The 25,574-nt window shown below is 38.3% G+C and overlaps 1 protein-coding gene across 2 annotated transcripts in view; it reads left to right on the top strand.

Moving 5' to 3' along the window:
* Positions 1-25,083, top strand: part of LOC132258855 (forkhead box protein O) — a 64,893-nt gene extending 39,810 nt beyond the window's left edge. For both annotated transcript variants that reach the window (XM_059756365.1, XM_059756364.1), the window contains exons 4-11: positions 12,963-13,176; positions 13,251-13,341; positions 14,076-14,333; positions 15,188-15,359; positions 15,426-15,594; positions 15,762-15,880; positions 15,969-16,216; positions 23,057-25,083. In XM_059756365.1, coding sequence (XP_059612348.1) covers positions 12,963-13,176; positions 13,251-13,341; positions 14,076-14,333; positions 15,188-15,359; positions 15,426-15,594; positions 15,762-15,880; positions 15,969-16,187 — 1,242 coding nt within the window. In that variant the 3' untranslated portion in view covers positions 16,188-16,216; positions 23,057-25,083. The remainder of the gene's footprint in view (positions 1-12,962; positions 13,177-13,250; positions 13,342-14,075; positions 14,334-15,187; positions 15,360-15,425; positions 15,595-15,761; positions 15,881-15,968; positions 16,217-23,056) is intronic.
* The last annotated feature ends 491 nt before the right edge of the window (positions 25,084-25,574 follow it).

Below are 25,574 nucleotides of genomic sequence, written 5' to 3'. Positions count from 1 at the left end.
CTCGCCTCTTTCACTATATGCTTAACTGACGCATTTGGATGAAAAGTGGTACAGAGAAGTGGAAACTTGTGTAAAAAACTCGTATGCAAATTTGTGGAATTGTCTTTTCTCACCCACCCACGCCTCTCTCTCTCTCTCCACCCCCTCTCCGTCTAGCCCCGGGAAAAAGCCAGTGGCTCTGGAGACAGTTGGCGCCTGAGTGTGAACGTCCGCGTTTCGAGCTATCAGTGCTACTTTTAAAATATAGCGTGCGACTTAGAATAGCCCCCTATTCCCGGCGAATGTGGGTGGCCTTTGTGGGGAGAAAGACGCCTTTTATTTCCATTTTTTATTGCTTCAATACTTTCCGCCACCATTTCAACCCTCGTACATCTTCTCTCTTCCGCCTAGGATTATTTGACGTTGATATTTTTATGCGTGACCAATTTTTTACTGACATCTCTCTCTCATCCTAAAAGTCACACAAATTTGCCAGAGTTCTCACCGAAAAACGCACTGGTAGTCAGAGCTTGTGTGATTTATTTCTGCCAACCGTGCAGGGCAATAATTCACTGGGAAAGTACAATTTTTGCGTATGCCAATTTAATCAAGATAGTTCCGCTTATCAGCATTGAAAGGTGTAATCAATGTGAGTCTTCAATTAAATGGCACTTAAGCAGAAATGCATTCGGATACAGCTATTCAATACATCTCCCTTCCCACATGCCACTAATCGCTTTAGAGAGCGCATAGAATTCGAGATTTTATACGAGTCTCCACACTCTATCATGTAATTAAGATTCATTAATCACTTCACAGCTGAACAAGGCCAAATGGACGACAGTGTCAGGCTTGACAAGAAGACACACATTTTTTTCATACCAACTCATTTCTCACACCCAAGTGCAATTTTTATTGGAAAACGTGCCGCAATCGCTGAAAATTGCGCTAATGAAATTATATGCACGGAATTTCCCCGCCCAGAGAGGCTCTACTACTGTGACAAAACTGGATATCGGAGTGTGATTATGCACAAAGGTGGTCCATTGTGTGTTAAGATCCTATGCAGTGAATCATAATTGCTTCTAAAATAGTATTGTATTCAATGGATCCTAAGAATATAGGATGTCAATTAATTGAAATTTCAAAAATATCTTTCTATATAAAATTAGCTTTGTCGCGCAGCGTAAGCCGTTTAGTTAATTGGGCGAGCCATTAGCCAGTCTGGACCGATTTTCTCGCTGAAATAATTAGCGTAAACTATTCAGAAACTTATCCCTTGATTAATGCTCACAGCCGCGAGCGATGAGATAAGTTCTTCACACCTCGTATGGGCTTAATTATGAGATATTGCATTAGGTCGAAATTGTCATATCCAATTGCGCTTTTCGCCTCCATTTGCTCACCTCAGAATATGGTTAAAATCATGTGCAATCGGAGCTTGGCTGTCATGTTGAACATATTACATCTCTTAAATCGTGGGCTATTTCGTAACGATATTCTTAAATGAGTACACGAGACTTGGACTCACGATTAACCGCTTTGGCGTCTCACTGGCAACCGCTTGAGCAGGTGAAGTGCTTCTATAGTGGCTTTAAGCCTTCAGCAAGGTCACATTGACAACTGTGAGCACCTTCTTATGGTCAATTTATTAATATTGCCAAGAAATTAGTATTCTTTTTCACTGCTGCTGTCGCTCTATTGGACTTGGAATGGGGAACAAGTTGAAATGACTCCACTTGTTGCGCAACGAATCGAGAGTCGAGTGACAAAAAATGACACACAACTTAACCCTTCGATGACCTTCCCAATTTTCATTTGAATACCATACAATTTTTGTGCTCTTTCGCTAATCTAGTAAAAAATCCATTTATATGGTCTCATTAACCGGGCGTTTCTTTTTTTTTCATTTCATTACAGGTACGTTTCGATGATGATGCTCTCCGCTATAAAAGTGGCACATTTTTGCGGGCCCTCTTGAGCTTCTTCCTCTGGGAATTTGGGTCACATCCAGATGCTAGGCAATCAACACTTCATCAGAATAATTTTACGCGCCACTGTTAGCATTGATTGGCAAGTAAGAGAAAGATCAAGGAGTGGGAAGTCATAATGTTCGCTGTAAGAAGCAACCTTGAGCACCCATATGATTACTTCTTCTTCACACTTTTTGCGCCAATGGGTTGCCACCAAAACTCACCGCGATGAAACTGAAGAAGTGTTCAATTTTGCCACTACATATATAATTTTCCAGTTCCGTGAAAGAAGCCCTGTTATTAAATGTTTAATGCAGCAGGTAGTCAATTATGGTGATAGATTGCGGATTTAATTAGTCAGTGAATTCACGCAGCATAAATAAAGTATGATTCGATAATTTCGAGATCAGCCATTTGAATTATTCACACCTGGGAGAATTCACAGCGCAATGATTGTTCTTGCCTTGATGAAATCGATTGCAATCGTCGGTGTCTGCGGTGGGGGCTAATGAGAAATATGGATAGATAGCGGACAGTGCGATAAGAGTCGCGGGGCGCGCGAGGGTGTCGTCGTGGTGAAGAGAAAGGATATGCATATTGCGGAAAACATGGAGCATTTTCCCACCACTTTGGCGCCACTGGAATGCAAATTGCCAGCATTCCAGTGCGCCTCGCAAGGCAGTATTTACCACCTGTGGGGAATTCCTCATCTGATTGGTGGTCAATAAGTGTTGAATTAATATGAACGGAGACCTCAATCTTCTTGCGACAGTTAAATATACAAACTGATCGCTGTCAGATTGCGCATTGCAACGTGCGAATGATGAGAAATGCCCGAAATTTTATTGCCCGTCTTTATTGCTAATTTGAAGAGAAAATTCGAAAGGTCGGACAGACATATTCGAATGAAAAAATGCGAAGCACAATGTTATACATATGTTTGGATGGTGGCAAGAAATTGCGAATTTATGTCCATTATATTGTTTTATTGGCTTACCTGTTGTGACTTTGCGTAAATTTGTTTCAATAGATCGTAAAAAGTGTTTCCTTTTACTGAGGGGTTACCTTTATCTGTCTTACATAAGTTTGTTCTGTTTTCATAAAAGAATAATGACTCTTTAATAGTAGTCTCTTTTTTTTAATTTTACGTACAACCAATTATAGCACAATTGTAAATTATGCGTAGGGAATTACAAAATTAAATATGACTGACGTTAACATTTTTTTTTAACGATGACATCAGTAGAATATGCTGTTGAGATTTATTACTTTACGAGTGACGATGATGTATTAAAAGCTTTTTATGGTTTTTATTGGATACATTTGATTAACATTCTCATTGAAATCAAAATTTCTACTTCATACTCAAATTGAAACTGTTTTCTGAAATGATTTATTAATTTTTTGCTTGAGAAAATCGAGACTAACATTTTTACATTTTTATCTGAAGTATGTTAAAAGTCACTTAAAAACTTATAACCGCCTATCACGCAAAGTTGCTTTCCCTTTTGTCTTTTGTGCATAAATAGGATCGCAATATTATGTGTAATAATTCACTGAATGTCTGAATCTTACATCATATCTGAAGGCGAAAAAAAAGCTTTTAATTTAGTAATCTCTTCATTCCTCAAACCATTAGTCTTTCAGAATCATCTAATTAAATGCTTTAGAATGAAAACTGTTGAAAATGTGCGGTCAGATAAATGACGCGCGCATTTTCGACTCCCTCGCATAATTTTCATTCTTATGTTCCGCTGTCTACTTTCAAGTTTTTCTACCCATTTGTACTATATTTGTATTTCAAACACCGCGAGTGCTTTGCTATCATGAGGTGCATGTAAACGGTGCCAAAAATACAGGCGGGAAGTCGGTACTCCGAACTCAATTTCAGGGTCGGTGCCTGTCAGCAGAGAATCTCTCTGAAATTCGCTAATATGTACACGGTTGAAACTTACGCGAAAACTTCTCATTTTTTGCAGGAACTCTCATTCCTATTTTCGGTTCTGTCGACAGTATACAATTGAAGTGCGCAGATTATGGATAAATAACGCATATTGAGGATCGTTAAATATAAGCAATGTTAGCAAATATTGACGGAAATGTCTGTGGATGTGCAATTTTTGGCTCTTCCCATTCCACAAGACGGTTATTTTTTGTGATGTTTTATGCAAATGCCTCATGTCTGCGGCACAAATTTAGCATCCACCCACTTAAAAGTCATCGCAACCCTTAGTTTGTCTTGTAACACTTGTTGGGAGGGATTCGTTACGCTCGAATGGTTGCATCTTCTGCGGAATAATCGGATGTCACTACGAGTGAGGGTCAAAAGATTCACCCCTCAATTCATCGTCAGGCTGAATTGATAAAAAGTTAGAGGAACTCAATCCACCCGCGCGAGTCTCGACTGTACATCTTCAATCGACAAATTCGTAACATGGGAGCGTGTAAAACAAGATTTTCATGAAGATTTCACCGCTCGATACATTAATTATTGTCTTGTTGAATTATAATTTTGCTCTGAGATGCAAGACTAGGGGCAGTAATTAGAAGAAATTGTGTAAAAAAAGAAACACGCAAGCCTCTTTTCCATATATTATTAAGTTTTTTCATCGCTCTCTCAAAAACTAGACGGGAAATAATGAATATGCCGTCTGAAGTCTGGCTGTCTGTTGGTTAAAGTGCGATTGTTGTTGGTGTGTGGAAATGGCTGAAAAAATGCGGTGTTATTAGATACACAATAAAAGTATGTACATAAAGCTCATATCTTTCGTTACATAATAGCCCGTATTATTCATTAGTGCTATTAAAACGTAGGAAAGGCCAAGGTGAAGTGTCTGACACCGACACTTTTTTCGCCGTCGCATGTCAGACGAAAAAGTGGCTGTAAAAGAGAATCACTTCTTTTTTCCCGTCTCAAATCTCTGACCATATTTCGAACACCGCGATGTTGCCCACTGTGATATTGTCTGATTTGAGTGCGATTATATGGATGGCGATTGAGTAATTTATAGATGATGAGCGTTTAGCGATTCGCATAGTCAGCTTCAGTTTCAATGATTTTGTTCTCACATTGCCATGTGATAATATAGCATGAATTGGGAATTAATTCTACTCCACTTCCTACTTGAGTGATCGCGTAATGGGGCAAAATTATTCATGGGGCCATATTAAATTCACAAATTTAATGCTAAATCGTCCGCTTGGTTCTATGATCTAATCGCGCCCTTTACCAACCCATACATATACATATATAATTACTCCATCTGGAATTTTTAAGTGAAATATTGCAGCTTTTAGCTAAATATATTTGAATTTTCATGATGCATGACAAATTTTGGCCAAAGTGTCTGAAATGTCCGTCAAATTCTTGGTGTAACTGTATAACCTCCAAAGGTAGTCCGCGGAAAGTCTGGCACTATATAGCTAAGTTTATAATTCAGGGTAAAATATTAGCGCCTCTAGAGAAGGTGATTCATAAATTAGTGGCTAATCAGTTGGCATTTTCCCGGTTTTAGGGGAATCCCCATCTTTCTAATCACCATAATATCGTAAATTTACAGATACGCGACTGAGAAATTTAGCATTTCGAGTTTAACTTCATCTGCTGCAGCCGCGATTCACTCGGTATATATGGTGATCTCAATATCGTGAAACATGTTAGATTCCAGTAGCTCTCGATTAGTTTGAATTCATTCGCTGGTCTCTCTTGAATTAATTTCACAGTCTGCGCTTGTTTGAAGAGACACACAACTTTTTTGTGATTGTCTTTCCAATATAATATATTTACAAACTGTTCTAACCTTCAACTCTTCATCGGAACATCTCGAGATGAAGAGTGGAAATTTGCACAGAAATTGCGCTGACTTAATACATACCTTTGCATACCGTGTGTTCGCGCGCACACTTGCAACTTTTAACATCAACTTTTCAGCGAGTATGTATATAGTAAAGCGTCAATTGCTAATTGCCTCAAACAACGTTAAGTCTCATGTTGTGGCTGCTGATGATGTCGGATTGGGATAATTTCCTCCATTCGTACTTTTCATGAGATGCTCCCGTCACTGCAGCTTTTCACGCAGACGGAAATATTGCATTGCCATTGGCAATTCCTGCTAAATCACCGTTTTAATGCTACATTCTCAGTGTCAATTTCATGTTGATTGAATACACTTATCGGACATGCAACATTGGATATTGGCAGCTATTTAGAAAAAAATAATAAATGTAATAAATTGCATTTAGTAGCTGAAAATTCGAAAATGTCACTGAAAATCACCTTAACTCTTTTGTTAATAAAAGCTCTTTTACTGTTTTTTCAAAATACATGATAATATAGGCTTGAATTGCATCCAATTTTCCTACATTAGTTTAAATATCACATCAATTCAACCTATTCAATGCGTTTGTAAGAACGTCTAATTTGAAAATGTTGAACATTATTGTGATTCAATAGAATTTAAAATATATAATAAATTTGGAATTTCTGATAATATTTCTCAATGAATAAATTTATTGTCCATATATTGAGTGATAATGATGATAATTTCTGGCCGACCTTTCTCTTTCACTTGTCACATTGGCATGTTCGATTGAACTGTGATGGAAATTGTGCACGAAATCCCAACAAATGACATTATGGAATTACAATTGAAAGGGGATATGCAATTACAAAGGCCTGCAGCAGAAAAATGATATAATAATGTGCCCTATGTGCGTGGTAACAGTACGAGCTGGTCAATCACATCTTTATCATCATTACAAATTGAATTTGTGGCTTTGTGCATGCCAAAATATTGTCGATTGTTACAGGGAAAAAGTGCCCAGCGATTGACATGGACGTGAGCTGAATTTAGAGTAGAAATTGAGAGGAAGCGTGAATGGATTTTTGGAATTCCACCATTGAACTCTTGGGCGCTTCAATAGTGACATGTGGTGGGTGGTAATTTGAGTCAAATGGCCATATAACTATCTGGCTTATTGCACAATTTCACTGGGCGAGCAGACGGTGTTTATTACCACAAAAATATTTAATTCATCCTCGTGCAATTTCCGTCAATACAATTTTTCCCATATATTACATATTCAATGACTCTTTTTCCCTCCGCCCTCAATTATTCATTTATTTATTTCTTCCATTGAATTGCAAATTATCACCTCTGCAGTCGAATGCCAAAAATTCCACACACAGAGAGAAAAAATATATATTTCCAATTCATTGCAAAACGCTGATCAGCCGAATTTAGAAATGATAAAATGATGGCTTTGATATGAGTCTCTGGGCGGAAAATCTCTTCGGCAGATGGAATTCTTGGCAATCAGTAGGAATCAAGTGAGCCAACACTCGGGAAAATCGTGTGAGTCACTTGAGAAATTTAACACTGATTTATTGCTCTCTGACTTCTTTTTCATGGATGGCATTGGCATGATGAAAGGCAGAATTGCAGGTTTGAATGCCAGATTTTCCGAGCTCGTGAATTGATTAGCATGTCAAAGTTAGGGCATTATGAAACGTTTCAAAACACTTTTGCTCAAGACTGTGCAGCTGTAAGAGAGGCAATTTGTCGTCTATAAAACATTATTGTCTTAGGGCAGTACTTGGCGTAAAGTAATTTGTTTTATCAGCTTTATTGACTTGTATTTGAAATTTGTGACAATGAATTTTATCTAGAGAATTATCTCCAAGTTGGAAACACTTAACATGATCTTACATTTTTGAGAGTAATCAAAGGCTGCGTGTTTTCTATTTGTCTGTGCGAAGGTGTGGAAAATTTTGGAATACTTTGCAGAAGTTTTGGAGCCACAGATATCTGTTGTGTGGCTGAAACCGTCAAATTGGGGGTTGGTGATTTTATTGTTATTTAAATCGAATACGTGCTGAAGCTCTTTGCATGGCTTTTGGTCTGTTTTTTGCCTCCACTAACAATTGTTGCGCCTCTTTTGTCGCTCTTTGCATTTATATTCCTCGTGCACCATTAAATTTGCTCATGCCATCGATAAAAATTCAATTTTACGCAGATTTTGATGTAAAATTTTTAAAGTTTCCCCCGATATTGTAGAGAATTTCTCATCCCTCAAAATACTTAAATGTGGAAAAATCCTGGAAAATATGGTTGGAGGATACGAAAGAGTGATTCTGAGCTTTCCACACGCCAAACCAATACTGACAGATTGCATGTTCAGCATCCTGGCTATATTTCCACCTCCTATACAGATATTATAAAAGAAGAGAAGCTGGAAAAATTGTAAGCGGAGTCGAAATTTAGTGGAGCTCCTCCAGCCAAACTATTGTGGGTGGTAAATAGAAAGAATGGCTGTACAGTGATTGTGTGTGTATAACATTTTTACCGATTTGTCGTCACATTGGCGCCTCGTGTCCTCAGCGGAATGTGCCACCCAACTGTCGGTGAGGAAAAGTCTCGTGCACAAAGTCAGAGGAGTGAAACATACTTCGAATGTGAATTTCCGTTCTTCCCATGTTCATTCGCTCTATCATTGAACCTTTTTCAAATCCTCATAGCCGCGAAGGAAAAGTTTCGGGAATGAGTAACTGTGCAGCAAGTCACAATGGTTGGTTATTTATGGTATAAACGGAATTTTAGATCATTTTTCACATTAAAACAGAAGTTATGTGTATTGAAATGATATTTAGTTGGAAGTTTCCATTTTGGATTGAAATCTTGATCGTTAAGCTTCTGAGATTTCACGTAAAAATATCTGCGTTTGGCGTTTCTTGTGATCTGCATTTCCGTGATTTCCCATAAAAATACTCAATACATAGTTCTTTAAAGTGTGGATTAACGATGGTCTAAAGCAGCTTTTTCATCTATTTGTTTCTTATTTACTCTGAAGAAAATGTGAGTGAACTCTTTTGATTGAGGCCTCCTGGCGCGAGAGGAAGGAATTAACGTGAAATACGGGAACATTTTCAATCTCAAAGATCTCAAAGTACAATGCGGATGTCCGGTCAAGCACTGGGAATGTGGAAGAAAAGTCGTTTTCCACTGTCATTTCTTCACGTCGAAAGGAGCAGAAATGAAATGGACACCCTTTACTTCTTTTACTTGGAGCTACAATGAAAGTTTTCGTGAGTGTAACAAAATTTTATTGAAACATACGTGATGTTGATATTGTTGAAAATGAGGAGGAAAGTTTGATGCCTTCTTCACTTTAGCACCATCGCATGTTTCTGGCGAAGCGTTGAAAAATGCTGAAGAGTTTTAAGCAAACAATGGCATGGAAGATGCGTAATATTGCGTCCGCTGTATTACGATTATGACTATGTATTTCTGCAAGTTTCACCCTTCCAACTGCCAATGATGTTTTACTACAAAACTTTTTACAACTTATCGCACAATTGAAGCATTTTTCGGCATGTATTTTATGCGATTGTCGCGGAAGACTAGATGAATGCCAGAATTGATTCATCCACTTCTTGTGTGCTTCGTCTTCGGCATAAATTGTATCAAAATCCCCAGAGATGTCTGTTGCAGAAAAGTTGGCGCGTCTACTTTTGCCCAATGATCAATTCATGAGCATTGCAATGGGTCAGAGATTTGCTGGGGAGAAATGTGAGTGGAGGAGTGAATTGAAAAAAGGCCATTTTTCAACTAGCAATCATGAAGAATCGTAAATCTCACACTTGGCAGAATGGAATAGTGTCTTATTTCAACCGTCATATTTCAACTCAACACTCAACTTCTTGCATGCACAGCAAAAGTTTTGTCAGCGATGAAAAATTGCACGTCCTTCGGGTTTGCCAGGCAGGATATTCGATATGGTGTGGTAAGTGGAGATGAGACGTCACGCATATTTTGGCCACACAATTATCCTCACTGCGATGCCGAATGGTCCATTGGCATTGAATCCGATGAGCGAGAAGCTGAATTTCTTCACAGAGTGGAAGAATTGCCAATAAAATTGATTTATTCACATTTCAATGCCCACCCCTTCTGACAAAATGCCATCTAACAAATTGCACACAATCACGTATAATCAGTTAAAGTTAATAAATTTTATAAGTTACATATTTTTGTTGATTAGATACGCTCCAATTGGAATTTATTAGAATGATTTCTGGAAGGGAGTATCTCTGAAATTCTTAGTGTCAGCGAGAAAGCTCAAAAGGCTGAGCATAAACCCATAACATGACGTCTCGTTGGTGGAATTCAAGCCAAATCTGTGGGAAAATCTCTATGTTTTAACTCACTGACAACTGTTCTCAATTACATTATATGTGAATCCTCAGCAACGCATGGTTTCCAAGGAAAAACCACCCAATAAACGTGAAATTTGGACCAAAAACAAATAAATGTAAATGGTTAAATTTGCTTCCCCATCATTGTAAATAGTCAAAATTATGCCATTGAATGTTTATCGGGTTTAATAGTGGGTGAAAGTCTGCCAATAAAATTGGCAACTTTGGTAATTATTGGTTACTTAACTAAATTAAATTGGATGAATTTTATTTTTATTGTCAAGTAAAAAGACACAAAATTACTTTCTGCAAGAAATATACACATTTACTACATATCGTGTCACAATGCGAGACATTCTCATCACACTGTGTGTCTCCAACTATTCGCAATTTTGCTAAATGATTTGGAAATTCGATGATGAATTTTTTCAGTGAAGAAAACCACCCCACGCAATACCTCCCGTCGTCCCGATCACCCCCTTGCAAAATATCATTAGCATCATTTGCTGCCATTTGTAACAATTTCACCGGTTTTGCCATTCTACGTCTAGACAGCAAATCACCCCTTCGCAATTTGTCGAGATTTTTGTAGTTGTAATTGAATGTCTGTCGCGAAGTGTGGCCCATTGTCGGTGGAAATGGTTCGGAGGGAATTTAGTAAATTATCCAAATTGTTTTGTTTCCGCAAATATAAATAAAAGTCTCTGCCATGAATATTTATTGCCCTGAATCGCGACGAGTGCGGTGACGTGTTAAGTTTAAGGCTGGAGAAAAGGGTGGCAAAATAACTCCGATGAGCCACAGAAAACCGTCTACATTTGAAGCAAATAATGTAAAATTACGCAGAATCCTTTCGCTCCTCTCCATTAGCCTATCATCGTATATTCTAGATTAGTTTTGATTCAGCTGCTTCTTGATAATCAAATTTCCGCAATATTCACAAGAAATGACAATTCGATATATTCATGCGGAAAATAAAAAGGACAAGTAATTTTGACCTATGCATTGATATTGACTTTCCATGATCTTGAAGCGTGAATAGCTTATCGCTCTTTTCTACTTATTCCCGAATAGTTTTTCTGCAGAAATTGTGCCACAATACTGCGTAGACATAATTCTAGAAATTATTTCAGTCTTTTCGGGAAAATCCCACTTATCACTGTGTTGATTCTTCTCCCTTATCATTCCATTTATTATCCCATGAAACCTTTTAACACCATGCAATGTTGAACTATATTTAGAGTGATGTACTGACGATTGTGAGAGTAGTGCGGCATGTATGTGAATGCCATTTAACTCCAATTAACGACAATTTGGACTTTCGTCGCATGATCGATAGTGTAATTTACATAATAAGAAGCAAGCACGATAGAGTGAATTTCTGCGGTCACCGACAAAATTGTTCAAGAGCACCTCCAATGTGAGTGATTCATACATTTTTTAACGGGTGGTCATGTAAACTGGCAGGAACTGACTGATATTATCGCGGACTGTCTTTGATAATGACCAGTGAGACCCTATGAAAAATTAAGAAAAGTAATTAGGTTAGTTGAATTGGAGACAATTGTCTCGGGAGGAAAATGGTGTAATTTAATATTGCAGTGCACGGGCAGGATAGTCTCTGAATTATTCAATTGAATTATACGATTAAGGCGAAAGTCCCTGTGAGATGGGCCAGAGAGGAATTCAATTTCAAATAGTTTGGCCGAAAATTGTTTAATAACTCTTTAACGGAAAAGTTTGACCTGTCACTGGGTGGATAATTTGGAGGAGAATTTACGATGATGGAGTAAAACTTATTGAATATTCAGAGGTTGGAGTTTGTAAATTCTTTCCTCAATTGTGTTGGGCAATCAAATAAAATACGCTAAAAGTTGTGGAGTAAAAGTTTTCTGGCATTTATCTTGTTGTGCTATTTTCCCTCCTTGGCTCCAGCCAACGAGCATGCAGTACGAGATTAGAACACTTCGCGATGGTGAAACATAAAAAAGAATGGCATTTATCGTATTCTCCTGATGACTTCTTTCCATTTCTCAAATACTTTCCACTTTAGGAGCGCCACAAGTTGTCTGTCGACTGGATTAATAATGTTTCCAGGAGAAGAAATGGAAAAAACTATGTTCACAGAGTGAAAGTTTTGTCTCTATGAGGCTCTTAAGATGGAAATAATTCTCTGCCATCGAGAGAAAATTAAATTTTTTTCCTCTTCTCGTGAAAAAGTCCGTCAGGAATGTCGAAAAGTTTCTTCTGCGATTCTTCTTTTCAGGCTTGATGATGACTGATGGGGGTGGAATTACAATTGAAGGTGGAAAAGATTGTCGCCTCATTAATCCGATGGAAGCAATAAGCGAGATTGTTGAATTGTAATGCGGGGAAAATTAAAAGGATGCGAAAGAATTTAATATACATTATACATTGAAGCAGTTGTAAGTTATCCAGGAAACTCCCCGTTAAATCAAAGTGCACTTCAATTGATCCCCTTGGCATTAGAATGAAATATTAGAGAGCAAACGTAAAAAAGGGGTTGAAAATCATGTCCTCCCCATTTTTACGATATAAATAAAAATAATAGTGCCACCCCTGAAGTGTATTATTGGAGTTGCAGGGGAATAAATCACTTTATGGTGGCATAATAAAGACATTAAGTGAACTCCTCTCTCTTGCAATTTTCTTAAACACCCTGACACTTTCCGCAGATGATGATATCATGACAATATTCTCCCGACACTTTTATAGACCAGTCACTTCCTCGTAACTCCCCCATGAGCTACATCAACACATCTCACCGTTGTCCTCTGCTTCTCTCCCTTTTGCAGAATTCAATTCGGCACAACTTGTCACTCCACAATCGATTTATGCGTGTCCAGAACGAAGGCACCGGTAAATCATCGTGGTGGATGCTGAATCCGGACGCAAAACCGGGGAAGTCGGTGCGACGACGAGCCGCCTCCATGGAGACATCCAAGTTCGAGAAGCGACGAGGTCGAGCAAAGAAGAGGGTGGAAGCTTTAAGGAATGCACAAGCGCTAGGTAAAAAGAATGGCAAAGATGGAAAACTTTTCCACGGAATTGGAATAAATTGTGTGGTGAAATAAATCTTCCAGGGGTTGCGGCTGTGCTCAACGATGCCACCCCGTCGCCAAGTAGTAGTGTCAGCGAGGGTTTGGATCTCTTTCCCGACAGTCCTCTGCATAGGTAAGCATCGGATCTGTCACACTTTTTCACTTGCCTTGAGTCAAATACAATTTAGAATCTCTAGATTATGATACTTTACTCGATTGACATTCCGTATATTACACTTTATAGAGTCGACAATGTTTAGTTTCGATATTTAGAGAATCAACTCAGAGATTGAGAAAAGTGTGTCTTCTCAGCTTGCTGATAAAGTGAAAATTTCTTCACCTGCGAACGTCTTGTATTGGGATTTTGACGAAATTTAAGATTCTTTAGCCCAATTAAAGCAACACATGAAGTAAACATGAACATTATTGACCATTTGGTTAGGATTGACATGTCTTCATGTTCCGGGAATATGTTTCACTTGTTTTCATAATTCAAGTATTGTTTTTCTGAGAAAGTAAACCCTTGAATATTCTGCTCGGCTTTAACTTTGCCAATTATCTTTCGTAATTAGCCAATTCAAAATGGTGTAATGAAAGCCAATATTCTCTTTGTTCTTACATCTTGGAGTTGATTCTTAAATGAAACACTTAGCTTTCGATGTTGTCCAAAGTATAGAGATTTTAGAGCTATATATTAGAATGCAATGCAATTTTTTCATTTATATACTTGATTGTTAAATTTTATTTTATTTTCTCTTATTTTTCGCTCAACTCACAACCACCGCGGTTAAATCGAAAACTCTTACGGTGACCGACATAAAAAAAAATGTGTTGTATGAATTCCTTTGCTGCGACGCACGATTTCAGTGGCGGTTTCCAATTGTCGCCTGATTTCCGGCAACGTGCTTCATCGAATGCGAGCTCGTGCGGCCGCCTAAGTCCAATCCCGGCCGTCCTGGGCATTGAGCCCGACTGGGGCTATCCGCAGGATGACTTTGCCCCGAGCACAACGACCAGTACAACTGCGGCCACGACCACGGCCCAGCAGCAGGGCTCAGCTCAGCTGGATCAGTTGGCCGGCTCGCTGGCCGATGATCTCACGTTGCAATCTGAATTTATGCAAGGGTCAGTATTCCACACATACACACCGACTTCCCATCATTAAGCCATTTCCTCTCGACATCTTTCACCACTTTCCCCTACGCTCTCTCGCTCTTTTCTCAAATAAATCATCTGTTTTGACAACGAACACGCAACGGCGAGATGCTCAAGAGATACGGCCAGTCTCACTCTCCTGGCAAATCACCAGGCCAAGTCATTTACACTGTATGGCCACCAAATGGGCGTGAATGAGAGTAAAATTGTATCAATGATTTAATTGATACCCGTTGTGGCTGATGCTGCAAATATTTGCTGAAGATTGGATGGATGTTCTCAATGGGCTGTGGCGCACATAAAAAAAAATATAATATGAGACACAATTGTGGGGAAATTGTGCACAAAATTGGCATGAAATTTCAATAAAGCGAATAAAATTAATAGATGTGGTGCAGGATTTTGTATGTATGCACAAAAAATGGTTAACCAGAAACGGATTTATTAAATTGACCAGAAAATTCCAATGAGAAATCACTAAATATTTTCACTGTAATTATTGACATTAACTGAGAGAATTTAATTTTATGACATAATTCACCGCAGCTTTGTAATTTTAATTTCATTTTCCACTCTATTACACAGTAGTTTAGTGCACGAAATTTTTCCCGATTTAATGGGACTACAATCAGAATGATTATATACTCTTGAGCATGTTTTTTTTATGCATTCTTTTTTTGAATGATTCGAATGCGATATTTCTTACGTAAAGAACACTCTTACCTCTTGATACACCCTTGCATTTAGCGTATATCTTAAGGTCATCACAGGGAAGTGTTATCACGATCTTTTTCTTCCTTCAACTGATCATACGGTTGGAGTAGGTTCAACACAGCGACCACGCAATTACACAACCAGCCTCCGCCGCCCTATCAGGCGACCCAGTCATACGCCCTGCACGCCACAGTTGCTCAAACCTACGGAATGCACCAGAACCAGTGTCCCATTCACAGGATGCAGCCCTGTTCGTGTATGCATCACAACAACACGAGGGAGGTAAGCTCATTCCCGTGCGCAAGTGAAGAGCTCTATGGAGTGATGCTGATCGCTTTTGTATTGCAGAGCATGTCGCCGGCGTCAGGGACGGGCATGTCGCCTTCATATCCTCACAGTGAGCCCTCTCCGGACCCAATGGGCAGCTACAATTCTGTGATCATCGGTTCCAGAGTAGCACAGAGACCATCATCGAGTAGTCCACCATTGACACCTCAGACAGTTCAAATCAACAACGGTGAGTGTGACGACGTTTTCTCTAAATGCGAGCTAATTGAGTTGAAATGGTTGAAACAATAAAAGAAGGACATCGGAGGAAACGCCAGACAAATCATCATATGATTAATTTGTTTACCCAACAATCATTTTCTATTCAGAAATATATATTTGCTCTATTTCCTCCAGGTGACGCTCCATCGACGCTCATGGGTCAATTTATGGAGGCGCTCAACAATCAGGCCATCATTGATGATTTAGGACTAAATATAGATAGCTTTCACGGAGGTCTGCCAAATGTCGATGAAGTAAGTTGAGACTTACCTGTGGACGAAGTCTCTCGGATTCCGTATCACGCCATGATTTCATTGCGCCAGTTCATTGACTTTCTTCTAGGTTATCAAGCATGAGCTGAGCATGGATGGCTCGCTGGACTTCAATTTCCCAATCTCGCACCACAATATGACCACCTCGCACGCGTCCAACGTCTCCACGGTCACCGACAGTAGCATCGTCAACACACTGTCCGGACCGCCACCCCAAACGGCCGCTGCTCACGCCCCGGTCCAGTACTCCACGAGAACGAGCGTGACGCCGCCGTCGTGGGTGCACTAGATAAGCCGCGCCAGTCCACCAGCCCATGGGTAAGTGAATCCTTCTTCGCTTTTTCTCTGCGAGGGCAGCGAAAAAAGTTGCTTCATCCATCCCACGCACATATTGCGAATCTTGACAGAAAGTCAATTAAAATTCCTGTGAATTTTTGCGTGCCGATAAGCAAAATCAATTAATCACGTGCCGGTGCAGATGGCTATATGGTGGAAAAAATCTCCATTAATTACCTTTCTATTCCATTAAACAATGCGTTTACACACAAATTGAGGAATTATGGTGTAGAGCAATTTACGCAAAAAGTGCGAGTGGTTGCGGATCATTGAAATTCTTTCGGGAAGTTTTTAATTACATGATCTGACAACCACAGATAAACACTTTTTATTTCGGTAAATCGCAGGAATTTAAAATCCATTATAGTAAATGCAATTAAAGTATTGTTTGGAGACTCAAACTATCTGCACAGCACTGTTAGGGCTAGATTAAATCATAAGAAGAACTTCTTAGGACATTGTTTGAGGGCTAAATTGATCTCAGATTAAACTTAAAGACTTTTCAAAAGTATACTTTCGTCAATGTTTCCAAGGTGAGGAAAATTAGCTACTTATAAATTCTCAGCCAATTTCCCGCCGAAACCCCTCGGGATGGAATTAAAATGAAATTCCTCACCCCATTGTGGAAATTGCGTTAGTCGCTTCATTAGAACACTTAAATTTTCTCCTTTCTTCGTTTTATTTTATTCACTCACCCTCCAATTTAGAGAGTGACAGACAGTTGAGGAGGAAAAATGAAATGATAGAACAGGAAAAAAAGGAAGTTGCACAGCACTTAAATCAAGAAAGTTTTCCACCCCTCACGACAACTTCAATTATATCATCTCTTAACGTGCTCAATTTGAGGTGAATTTAACAAGAGGAAATTTATTAAGCACTCTCACAGTCACTTTTGGGATAAATTCGTCAAATCAAATACCCACCTATAGGTATACTCAATTATGGAAGAAAAAAAATCAAAAAGTTCAACCTTATGTTACCGACAATCTCTCTTTTTTTCCACCCTCGAGCACATTTCATCTCCGGCTTCTTGCACGGCAATAAAAGGTGGAGAGAATCAAAGAAAGACAGGAATACGACTGAAGTGCGCCTCCCTTCAAAGTTACATTCTCGTCCCTCATTCTTCTTTCCAATCTGGAGAGCGGAGTCTAAGGATTTCTGCGTCCGAGGTGATTTGGAGGAAAGAAACTTTTCTCCAGCGAAATTGTCTTCTCACACTTTGGCACTGGCCGCACAATTTAATTTCCATAAATACGAAGAAATACAGGAAATTTCCCTAATTTAATGAATTATTCCGCTATATTAATCAACTCAACTAGAGACTTAATTTGGCAGCTCAAAAATTTCAATATTTCAAACCTCTTGAGTTGAATTTTCAAAATTCTCTCATCAAATTAATATTCACGGCAAAAATAATAATTGCAGAAAACCGGAAGGTATAGAGATGTATATTAAGCACGAGAGATGTATGTATGTACAGCGGACGTCCGCATAGAAATGAGCTTGAGACTTCCGTTTATTCGATTTCCATCCCTCGAGGGTGGACTTCCATATGTACTCAGAATGTAGCAAATTAAAAATCGCTTTAAATACAAGCTTCATAAATTAAAAACATCCCCTCTCACTTCAACTAATTTCACCTGAAAGCTTTCTTTTATCTGCATGAGAAGTTATTTAGGATTTCCACTTGCAAACCATCATGAGAAACATCTAAAATTCTCAAAGAAAAATGCCATGTTGCTCTATATTTCTTTAATGTGCTACTTCAGCTTTTATCTCTATTAGATGGGATGAAGTTAAAAATACGCCCAAGAGGATGATTTAAAATGTTTGACTAAACTCAAGATATCGCATGGGAAAATCTGCATCTGAAGCTACGAACAAGATGTTTTATTATCTCCTTGCCATCAAACCCGTGCAACTTTAACGTGAAATATTCCATGAATAAAATGGAATAATTTCATGAAATGCGGTTATATGGGCATTTGGGTATGGTTTAGAGAGAGAGTGTCTGATCTATTTATTTGGATATGTTGATTAGATTAGGTCAATTGGATGCGGATAATTGGCTTGAGCACAGTTTAGCAAATCATGATAAATTGGATAATTTCACCAACATTCAATTGCCACTGTTTCACGAGTGCACTTCAGCACATTCCTCAATTACTTCCGCATATTTCGCCGCCGTTCCGAGACGATGAGTCACCCCTGAATTATTCCACTGATCAACCCTCTGCCGAGGAAGAGAAGACCCTCTCAATCGTCATTGGCAACACAACTTATTCATTCGCACAAGATAATCAGCAAAAATTGAGGAAATAAATTAAAACAGGAAGATTTCAACTGACGGTGAAAGGGGTTGAGATACAATACAAACATATTCATGTTTGGAGATGGGGTGACTTGAGAATAGAGATTTTTACAACTATCCAAATAATTGTGTGTCTTCCCTCTTAGTTTAATTTGTCTGAAGAAGAAGCGCTCATTGCAAATTGACGTGATTCTACACCTCCTAAAATGTACAAGAAGGTGCACAAAAAGGGGTAAATCTTCACAACGGAGTGAAGTACAAACTGGCAAAAAGCAAGAGGGTGGCGTAGAGTTGAGAGATTGAGCACGGAATACACAAAAACAACAAGTCTTTTTCAGTTAATTCACCGCATTACGAGGAGTCACAGAAACCACTTGTTGATTTGGCACAGAACACAACACAGAGCAAATATTGCCAAAGGGTGGGAGGGCGAATGAAAGGGGTTGCATGACTCCTCGCCAGTTTATCCATGTAAGCCCAAGGGCTGACACAGCTCCGTGGAGTGCTGTTGTGTGGAACATTGCTGGGATTGTTGAAACGGCAACAAGAGTGCATGAGCAAAAGGGAGTGAATTGTCGACAGATAAAATTCCTCAGACACTCAATTCTACGGCGCTTTTTCATGGCTGGGCGCAGGGGTCGGAAGGCCATTTAGGAGGATTGCAGGAATCCTCGAGAGAGGCATGAAAATTGGGCGGGTGGGAGGGTGATGATTGTTTTGAGTGGAGGAAAACATGTTAATGCCCGTATTAATGGGATGTCGATGGCAGAAGGAGGAAAAGTAGCACGAGATTTTTGGCTGTGGGGCGAAAATGAAAATAAATCCAGCTGAAAATTGTAATCATGATATGCTAGATAAGGGGATCGCAATTAGTGGGTGGAAAGTTGACGAGGGGTGATTAATTTTTCTTCCTCATTCGCCTGACATTGGGATTTTTGGAGGAAATCTTTAAGAAGCCAAGCGCAGCTAATTAACCCATTAAGACATGTGAGAACTTTAACGTTACAATCTATTCATTCAGTTCAATTTATCTTGACTTGTGAGGATGAAAATTCCGAACATACTGCACGAGTTTTTAGATATTGCACGCGAGATCATCGGAGTATGGTTAAAAAGTGACAAGTTAATGCAATAACTCCCACGACTTTGTCGTCAGATTGTCGACATTCCGCCACCCACAGTGGCCACAAAGTGGGGGCTAGAATATCGTTACACTCCTGTCTCTTGGCACACACTCCTCCACTCTTGGCGGTGACGGTTTGGTTAACAAGACGTCATTTCATGCCTCTCTTGCCACCCCATAAAATAAAAGTCCTCGTGTCGACGGCGAGGAGTGATGAGGTGCCTTTGACACTTCACCCCCGCCCCAGGAATCTGTCATCGAGTGCCTTGGGCGTCTCAAGAATCCCCCCCCCCTTCTTCGTGAGCCGCGCCCCACGTATTAAGTGCGTTTCACACCGCAAGGGAACCCAAGGGGGATGCGAGAGTCGCAGCATGGATGCCAGAGTGAAAATGACTTGCTGAACTTTTCCTATCGTGAATTTTTAAATATAATTTAATAAAGTTGGGAGCATTTTTCTTGACATCTTCATTATTAAATTTTAATCTGCGCCCCAGCTTCCCTCATTGTCTTGCCAATGCCACCTTCTCATGGCGTGATACTTTCCTGGATGCGAGCGCTCAACCCATTCCACTTGTGTCTTTTCGTCTGTTGGGAGACAATTTCACTCTGTGGTGAATTTATGTTCGCTGAAATTCCTCCGCACGGGAGTTTGGAATCGATGGCGACAAAACGACGATTGTAGGGGAAAAGATTCGAGGGAGATGAAAGTCGTCGTAAAATTCGATTGCCCGGACTTTTTTGCGTATGAGCTTCATTGACTCCTAACGATGACGATGGCGACCGCGTAAATCTAAAGGGGTGAATCACTGCAACATTCAGGGAAGTGATTGGAGTAAGTTGAGCAGCGCGTGTTTCTCTCTTTGCGAGAAATGAAAAATCTGTGAAATACGGGTGGATTTTGCAAATGAGAGGGTCGCTGGAATTGTGATGTTCTTGTTGAACATTTTATTGGGAGATAAATTCAATTCAGAAAGACAGAATCTCAGCAGTATGACTTATCAACCCCTTTTTGATTATATAATGTCGCTGCAGAAGGGCTTCAATTCCACTTTAGGCTTCCCCATACGCGCTACAGTGACTTTTGTGGGGAAATCCCGGCGAGAATATGGAAGAGAGTCAGTGAACGCGAGGGTATTTCTTGCAAATTGAATCTTCCGCTATTTCTTTTTATTTATTTACCCTACAAATTCTCTGCCCAAATGATTTCCAGTCCATCTCGCAGCATCGTACGTGGGTCGGAGGGCGGAGAGTCGTACTGCTCTAAATCATAAGTGATTGTCATATTATCAATTTTAATGCCATGGAAATTCCGCTCTCGTCAAATGCTGAGAGGCTCTTTTGAGATGCATAAGCATGAAATGGGGACTTGGAGAAAATTTACTGCGATACAGATAATGAATTCTGATTTGCTGTCACTGATACAACTCCTCTCGCGTCACCACCCGCCACCCACTCTCTCTCGCTCTCTTTCTCTGCCTTTGCGAGATGTTCTGGAAAAATTTGCTCATTCAAGTCGTCATTGCTCCTCCTTGAATGTACGAGTTGAGAAATGAATTTGAAAAGAAAACGGAACGAGAGATTGTATTTCACTTGTAGCGCTTTTCATGAATTGACGCTTTTGCGTTTTGTGTGAATTGAAAAAGATGATGATGGCATTCGCAGAAGGCACTTATGGCAAGGAAGAGGACTTGTGTGGAGGAGAGCGATGAGATCAGGAAGAAAACGGAAGGCGGAAGTTTAAAGTCGTTACACTTTAATGGGGAATTATTTGTCAGACAGAGAGAAATGCTAAGAAGACGAGAAACAGGCGGAGAGAGATTTTCTCTGTGATTCCATAATTTCTTTCACTTAATTTCTGAAGAACACCGGAGACGAGAAATGGCAAAGAGGGAAATATGTAGCAACTATACTTGACAATTTGGCACATTTCTATGAGCGTTTTTTTGCTCAGCACACTCGCGTGGATAGCATCAAAAGGTGTGCTGGTGTGAGATCAAAAGAAAGTGAAAGAGACAGTTATCGTTCAGTGATTTCAATTGGTAACATCAGAACTTGAGGGATTTCTTTACATTTCTCTCCTTCCCTCCGGCTTCTTGCGCCCACATTCTTTTAAATTCATCATACAATTTCACATTTTCTATGCAACCATACAATTTCACACACACTTTGATTGGCGGATTCTATGTTGAGAGTGAAAATTTATTGGTAAAAAACCATGAAAGTGCTCTGAGAGAATATTCCTCCGCGTGCTAAATTCTTCCAGGTTTTCCCATTCTTTCACCACAAAAGTCTGCCTATTGACAGGAAAATGTTAAGCAGTAATTTTGAGGGAGGGAAATTTCTTTGACCGGAGATTTTTTCGACTCGCCCTTATAATAACTGTGCTTATAAAAATTGTCCATGGTAACTTATATATAGCACGTGCCCGGGAGAGAACAATGGTCCATTTGTCACGCTTCGATCTTTGCAATTACAATTAGGATGCGAATCCTTAAAAGAATAATGGTTCCTTTTTTAAGAAATTTAAATACATTGTTCTCGAAATACTTGAATGCCTTGTATGGAATATTAAGCAAAATAAGACGTTCTTTGTATTGTTGCAGATTGAAATAAATCGATATTGATATTCTATGATTAAGATTTGGTAGGAAATATTTCTAATTTGACAACTTTCTGTAGAAACAAAACACCTTTAAATTCCTACAAAAATGATCAATTCGTTTGTTTCTTTTGCACTTTCATCTCTATATATCTGACTCCGTTGAAATTTCTTTTCTCAAGATACTTCCCACGGAATTATGACGAAAAATATTGTTATATAAATATACTATGTCTCAATATCATGTACGTGTACATGATTCTCTGCCGACATCAATAATATCATTTTTCCCATGAATCAATCTATACTCGTGACATTCGTACCTTAAATTGTCTCTACGTTGTCTGAAGAGAGTGTGTAATTGCTAAATATAATACTTTGCATGTATACATTCGGTTCAAGAAGTCGCTTAGTATCATTGTTTGACAATGGGAGAAATATATTGAGAAATTTTAATTGTTTAATGTTCAAGGAATGACTTGAAGCTATAAATTTTCAATTTTGAACCAAATAGAATTATATAGAGATTGCAGAAGAAAGGATGAATTTACGAAATTCTCTTTTTTTATCACAAGTAGTAAAAATGAATGAAGATATTCTCCCCTTTATTGCCAATTTACACGAATGTAATCTGGGGATTGAAAGCTTCTCAAATCATTATAAGGATTTTACGTAATGTTTTATGAAAATCTGAGATCTTTTCAGTGCAATTTTAGACATTTAATTGTAACATCTTTCGACTCGAACATAATATTCCATATTGACAAATCTCTCTATGTCTAATTTTAGATATCCTGTCGTGCAATCCTCGGCCATCATTGGAAGGAACACAGAAGTAGGAAAATTCTCAGATTGATCCCCGAAGGTGTGTTTGAGCACATAGAAAATGGAGAGGATTATTCTTACAACCATTTAGTGCAAATTAAGTTGTGTTACACACTTTCATTTCTCTCAATATATCGCCCACAAAACAATCAATCAACCAATCAGTCAATCAACCACGCAATCAGACGGAAATGAGAGAGGAGCTCAAATTACAGACGAGCAACGGCTGTACCAATAAACTCAATTTGTACTTGGCTCTGGGTCGGCTTAAGATGCTGTAAATGGTAGCTGTGAAGCCCTACATAGTGCGTAAATGTAACACAGATCTCAGGAGAACTTATGTTAGCACTCGGAACAAAGTATGCACAAAAGAATTTTTCCTTAATTTCGTCTTAAGATGACAAGCATGCATCTCAATGACTACACTCGATTCTTGAGGAATTCAGTGAGGTTTTTTGTAGTAATATTTTGATGAATTTTCATTGACACTTCAGTTCAGACGATAAAAATTGATCATGCATGTAAATAGACTTTATTACTGATCATTTGAAGTTTCTCTTCGCGTCTTTTTCCCCTTTTGTAACAACTTCATTATGTGCCATTTGAAAGATTCTCAGAGCAGCTTTTGTGGTGAGTACGAGTGAAGTCACAGAGAAGGTAACTAAAGAGAATGAGGAACTCATGTGGAGACCAAGAATACAAAATATTAGTGCCATTTTTGCAATAATAGAAATGAGGATAGGAAACTCATATGAGAAGCAACTCAATAAACTTGTATGTCGCCTGTTTAATTGTATAAACGTGAATCGAAGAAATATTTGACTTCTTAATGTGCGAGAAGGCAACACAAAACTTTCAAAAGAAAAAAAAATGTAGGAGAAAGATGCTATTAATTTTCTGTCTAGATCGAGAGTGTTGGGTCAGTTATGAATTTAACAAGAAGAAGGAAGATGAAATGCTTATTGTGAGGAAAAGAGAAAAATTAATTGCATTGCATTAGAAATTATAATCAATGTCGGCTTTAAAACATATTGCAAATTGAATTTCCGATTTTATCTCCCTTCATCGTATAAAAGAAGCATAATTATAATTGTTAAGGTGCGTATCAAGTACAATTAGACAAATATTAATTATTTTCTATTTGTAAGAAATTGTATCGTTAATGGTTGGAGGGTCTCTTCAATTTTTCATATTTTTAATCTGTTCTTTTTTTCCATTTCTTAATTTCTTGAAATGTCTTGCCAAATATCGCTGTGAAAATAGGGTGAAACCAAACAGTGGAAAGACATTTTGCAGAATCTCTAAAGACACTTCTTTAGACTATAAACGTCTTATTGATCTTTTTGTAAAACAGAACGTGCAAACAATATGAGAAATAACACATTAAATGGAAATTTTTATCAATTACAAAGGCCAATTAATAAATGTAATAAGTAGATAATACGTAGGTAATGAGAAAACTCTAAAGCTTTGTACATATTAAGGGTAGTTTACAGTACTGTATTATTTTGTAAGGAGACATTTTAGCAGACAGCAACTGTGCAAGTCATTCGATATAATACTTTTAAGAAGAATGATGTACTCAATTTTATAAGGAGGGAAGCAAGAGTGACGCTGAGAATTATTATTCACGTGACACATAAAACACAAATAGCCAAATTATTATCTTAATTTTCATTAAACATTTTCAAAGAAATCGATAATTTTCCAAAATAATTCGCATTCAATTATGAAAGTAGTTCTCTGTGTCACTTTTGCTCGTCAATTATTTCTTTTTTTCTTCTTCAATTAACACAGCAAAATTCTAAATTTATCTTATTGTATGCTAAATTTATTAATGAACTAATTTGGTTTTATCATAATTTTTGGATTAGGCTATGTTTTTTGGCAAAATTAACCGCATAAACGAAACAATAATAGTGGAAAATGTGTTAAAAACTAGGATAGAGGGAGAAAAAGAGAAAAAAACGTTGTAAAACGACAAAGAAAAATCAATAGACGTAGAACTGTAACAAGTAATAAATGTATGTTCAATATTAAGTGTGATAATATGCACCAATAGGGTTTATTAGGCCTAAAAGATGAAAATACTAATTGAAAATATTGCTATGGTTATTGAATGAAAAATCGAGGTGAAACTGTTCATATTAGTTTTTTTTCTAATTTAGTTTTTATCTTTTGTAAGTAAGTGAAATTACGCAAATTTTATAGTGGAATGCCGGAATATTTTAAATCCTATGGAAAAAAGAGTAAAGGAAAAAGAAGCACAATGAAATCAATTGTGATTTCTCAATAATAAGCTTATTTTAGTGCGAATCGTGGAATGAAAATCCTGTGTTTATTTGAGAAAGAAAAAGAAAGTTGTGTAATAGCACAAAAGGGCAAAGGAAATATATTTATTGAAGAAAAAAATGCTGTCTTTTAAGTGATGAGAATTGGGAAGTATGTAAATTTACATTTATGTTCACAATTGCGATAATAA

This window comes from Phlebotomus argentipes, unplaced genomic scaffold (assembly GCF_947086385.1).
Source record: "Phlebotomus argentipes unplaced genomic scaffold, Phlebotomus argentipes genome assembly scaffold_4, whole genome shotgun sequence".
Classification (NCBI taxonomy): domain Eukaryota; kingdom Metazoa; phylum Arthropoda; class Insecta; order Diptera; family Psychodidae; genus Phlebotomus; species Phlebotomus argentipes.
Note: the sequence above shows the minus strand (reverse complement) of the source record. Positions and strands in the feature narration are given on the sequence as shown.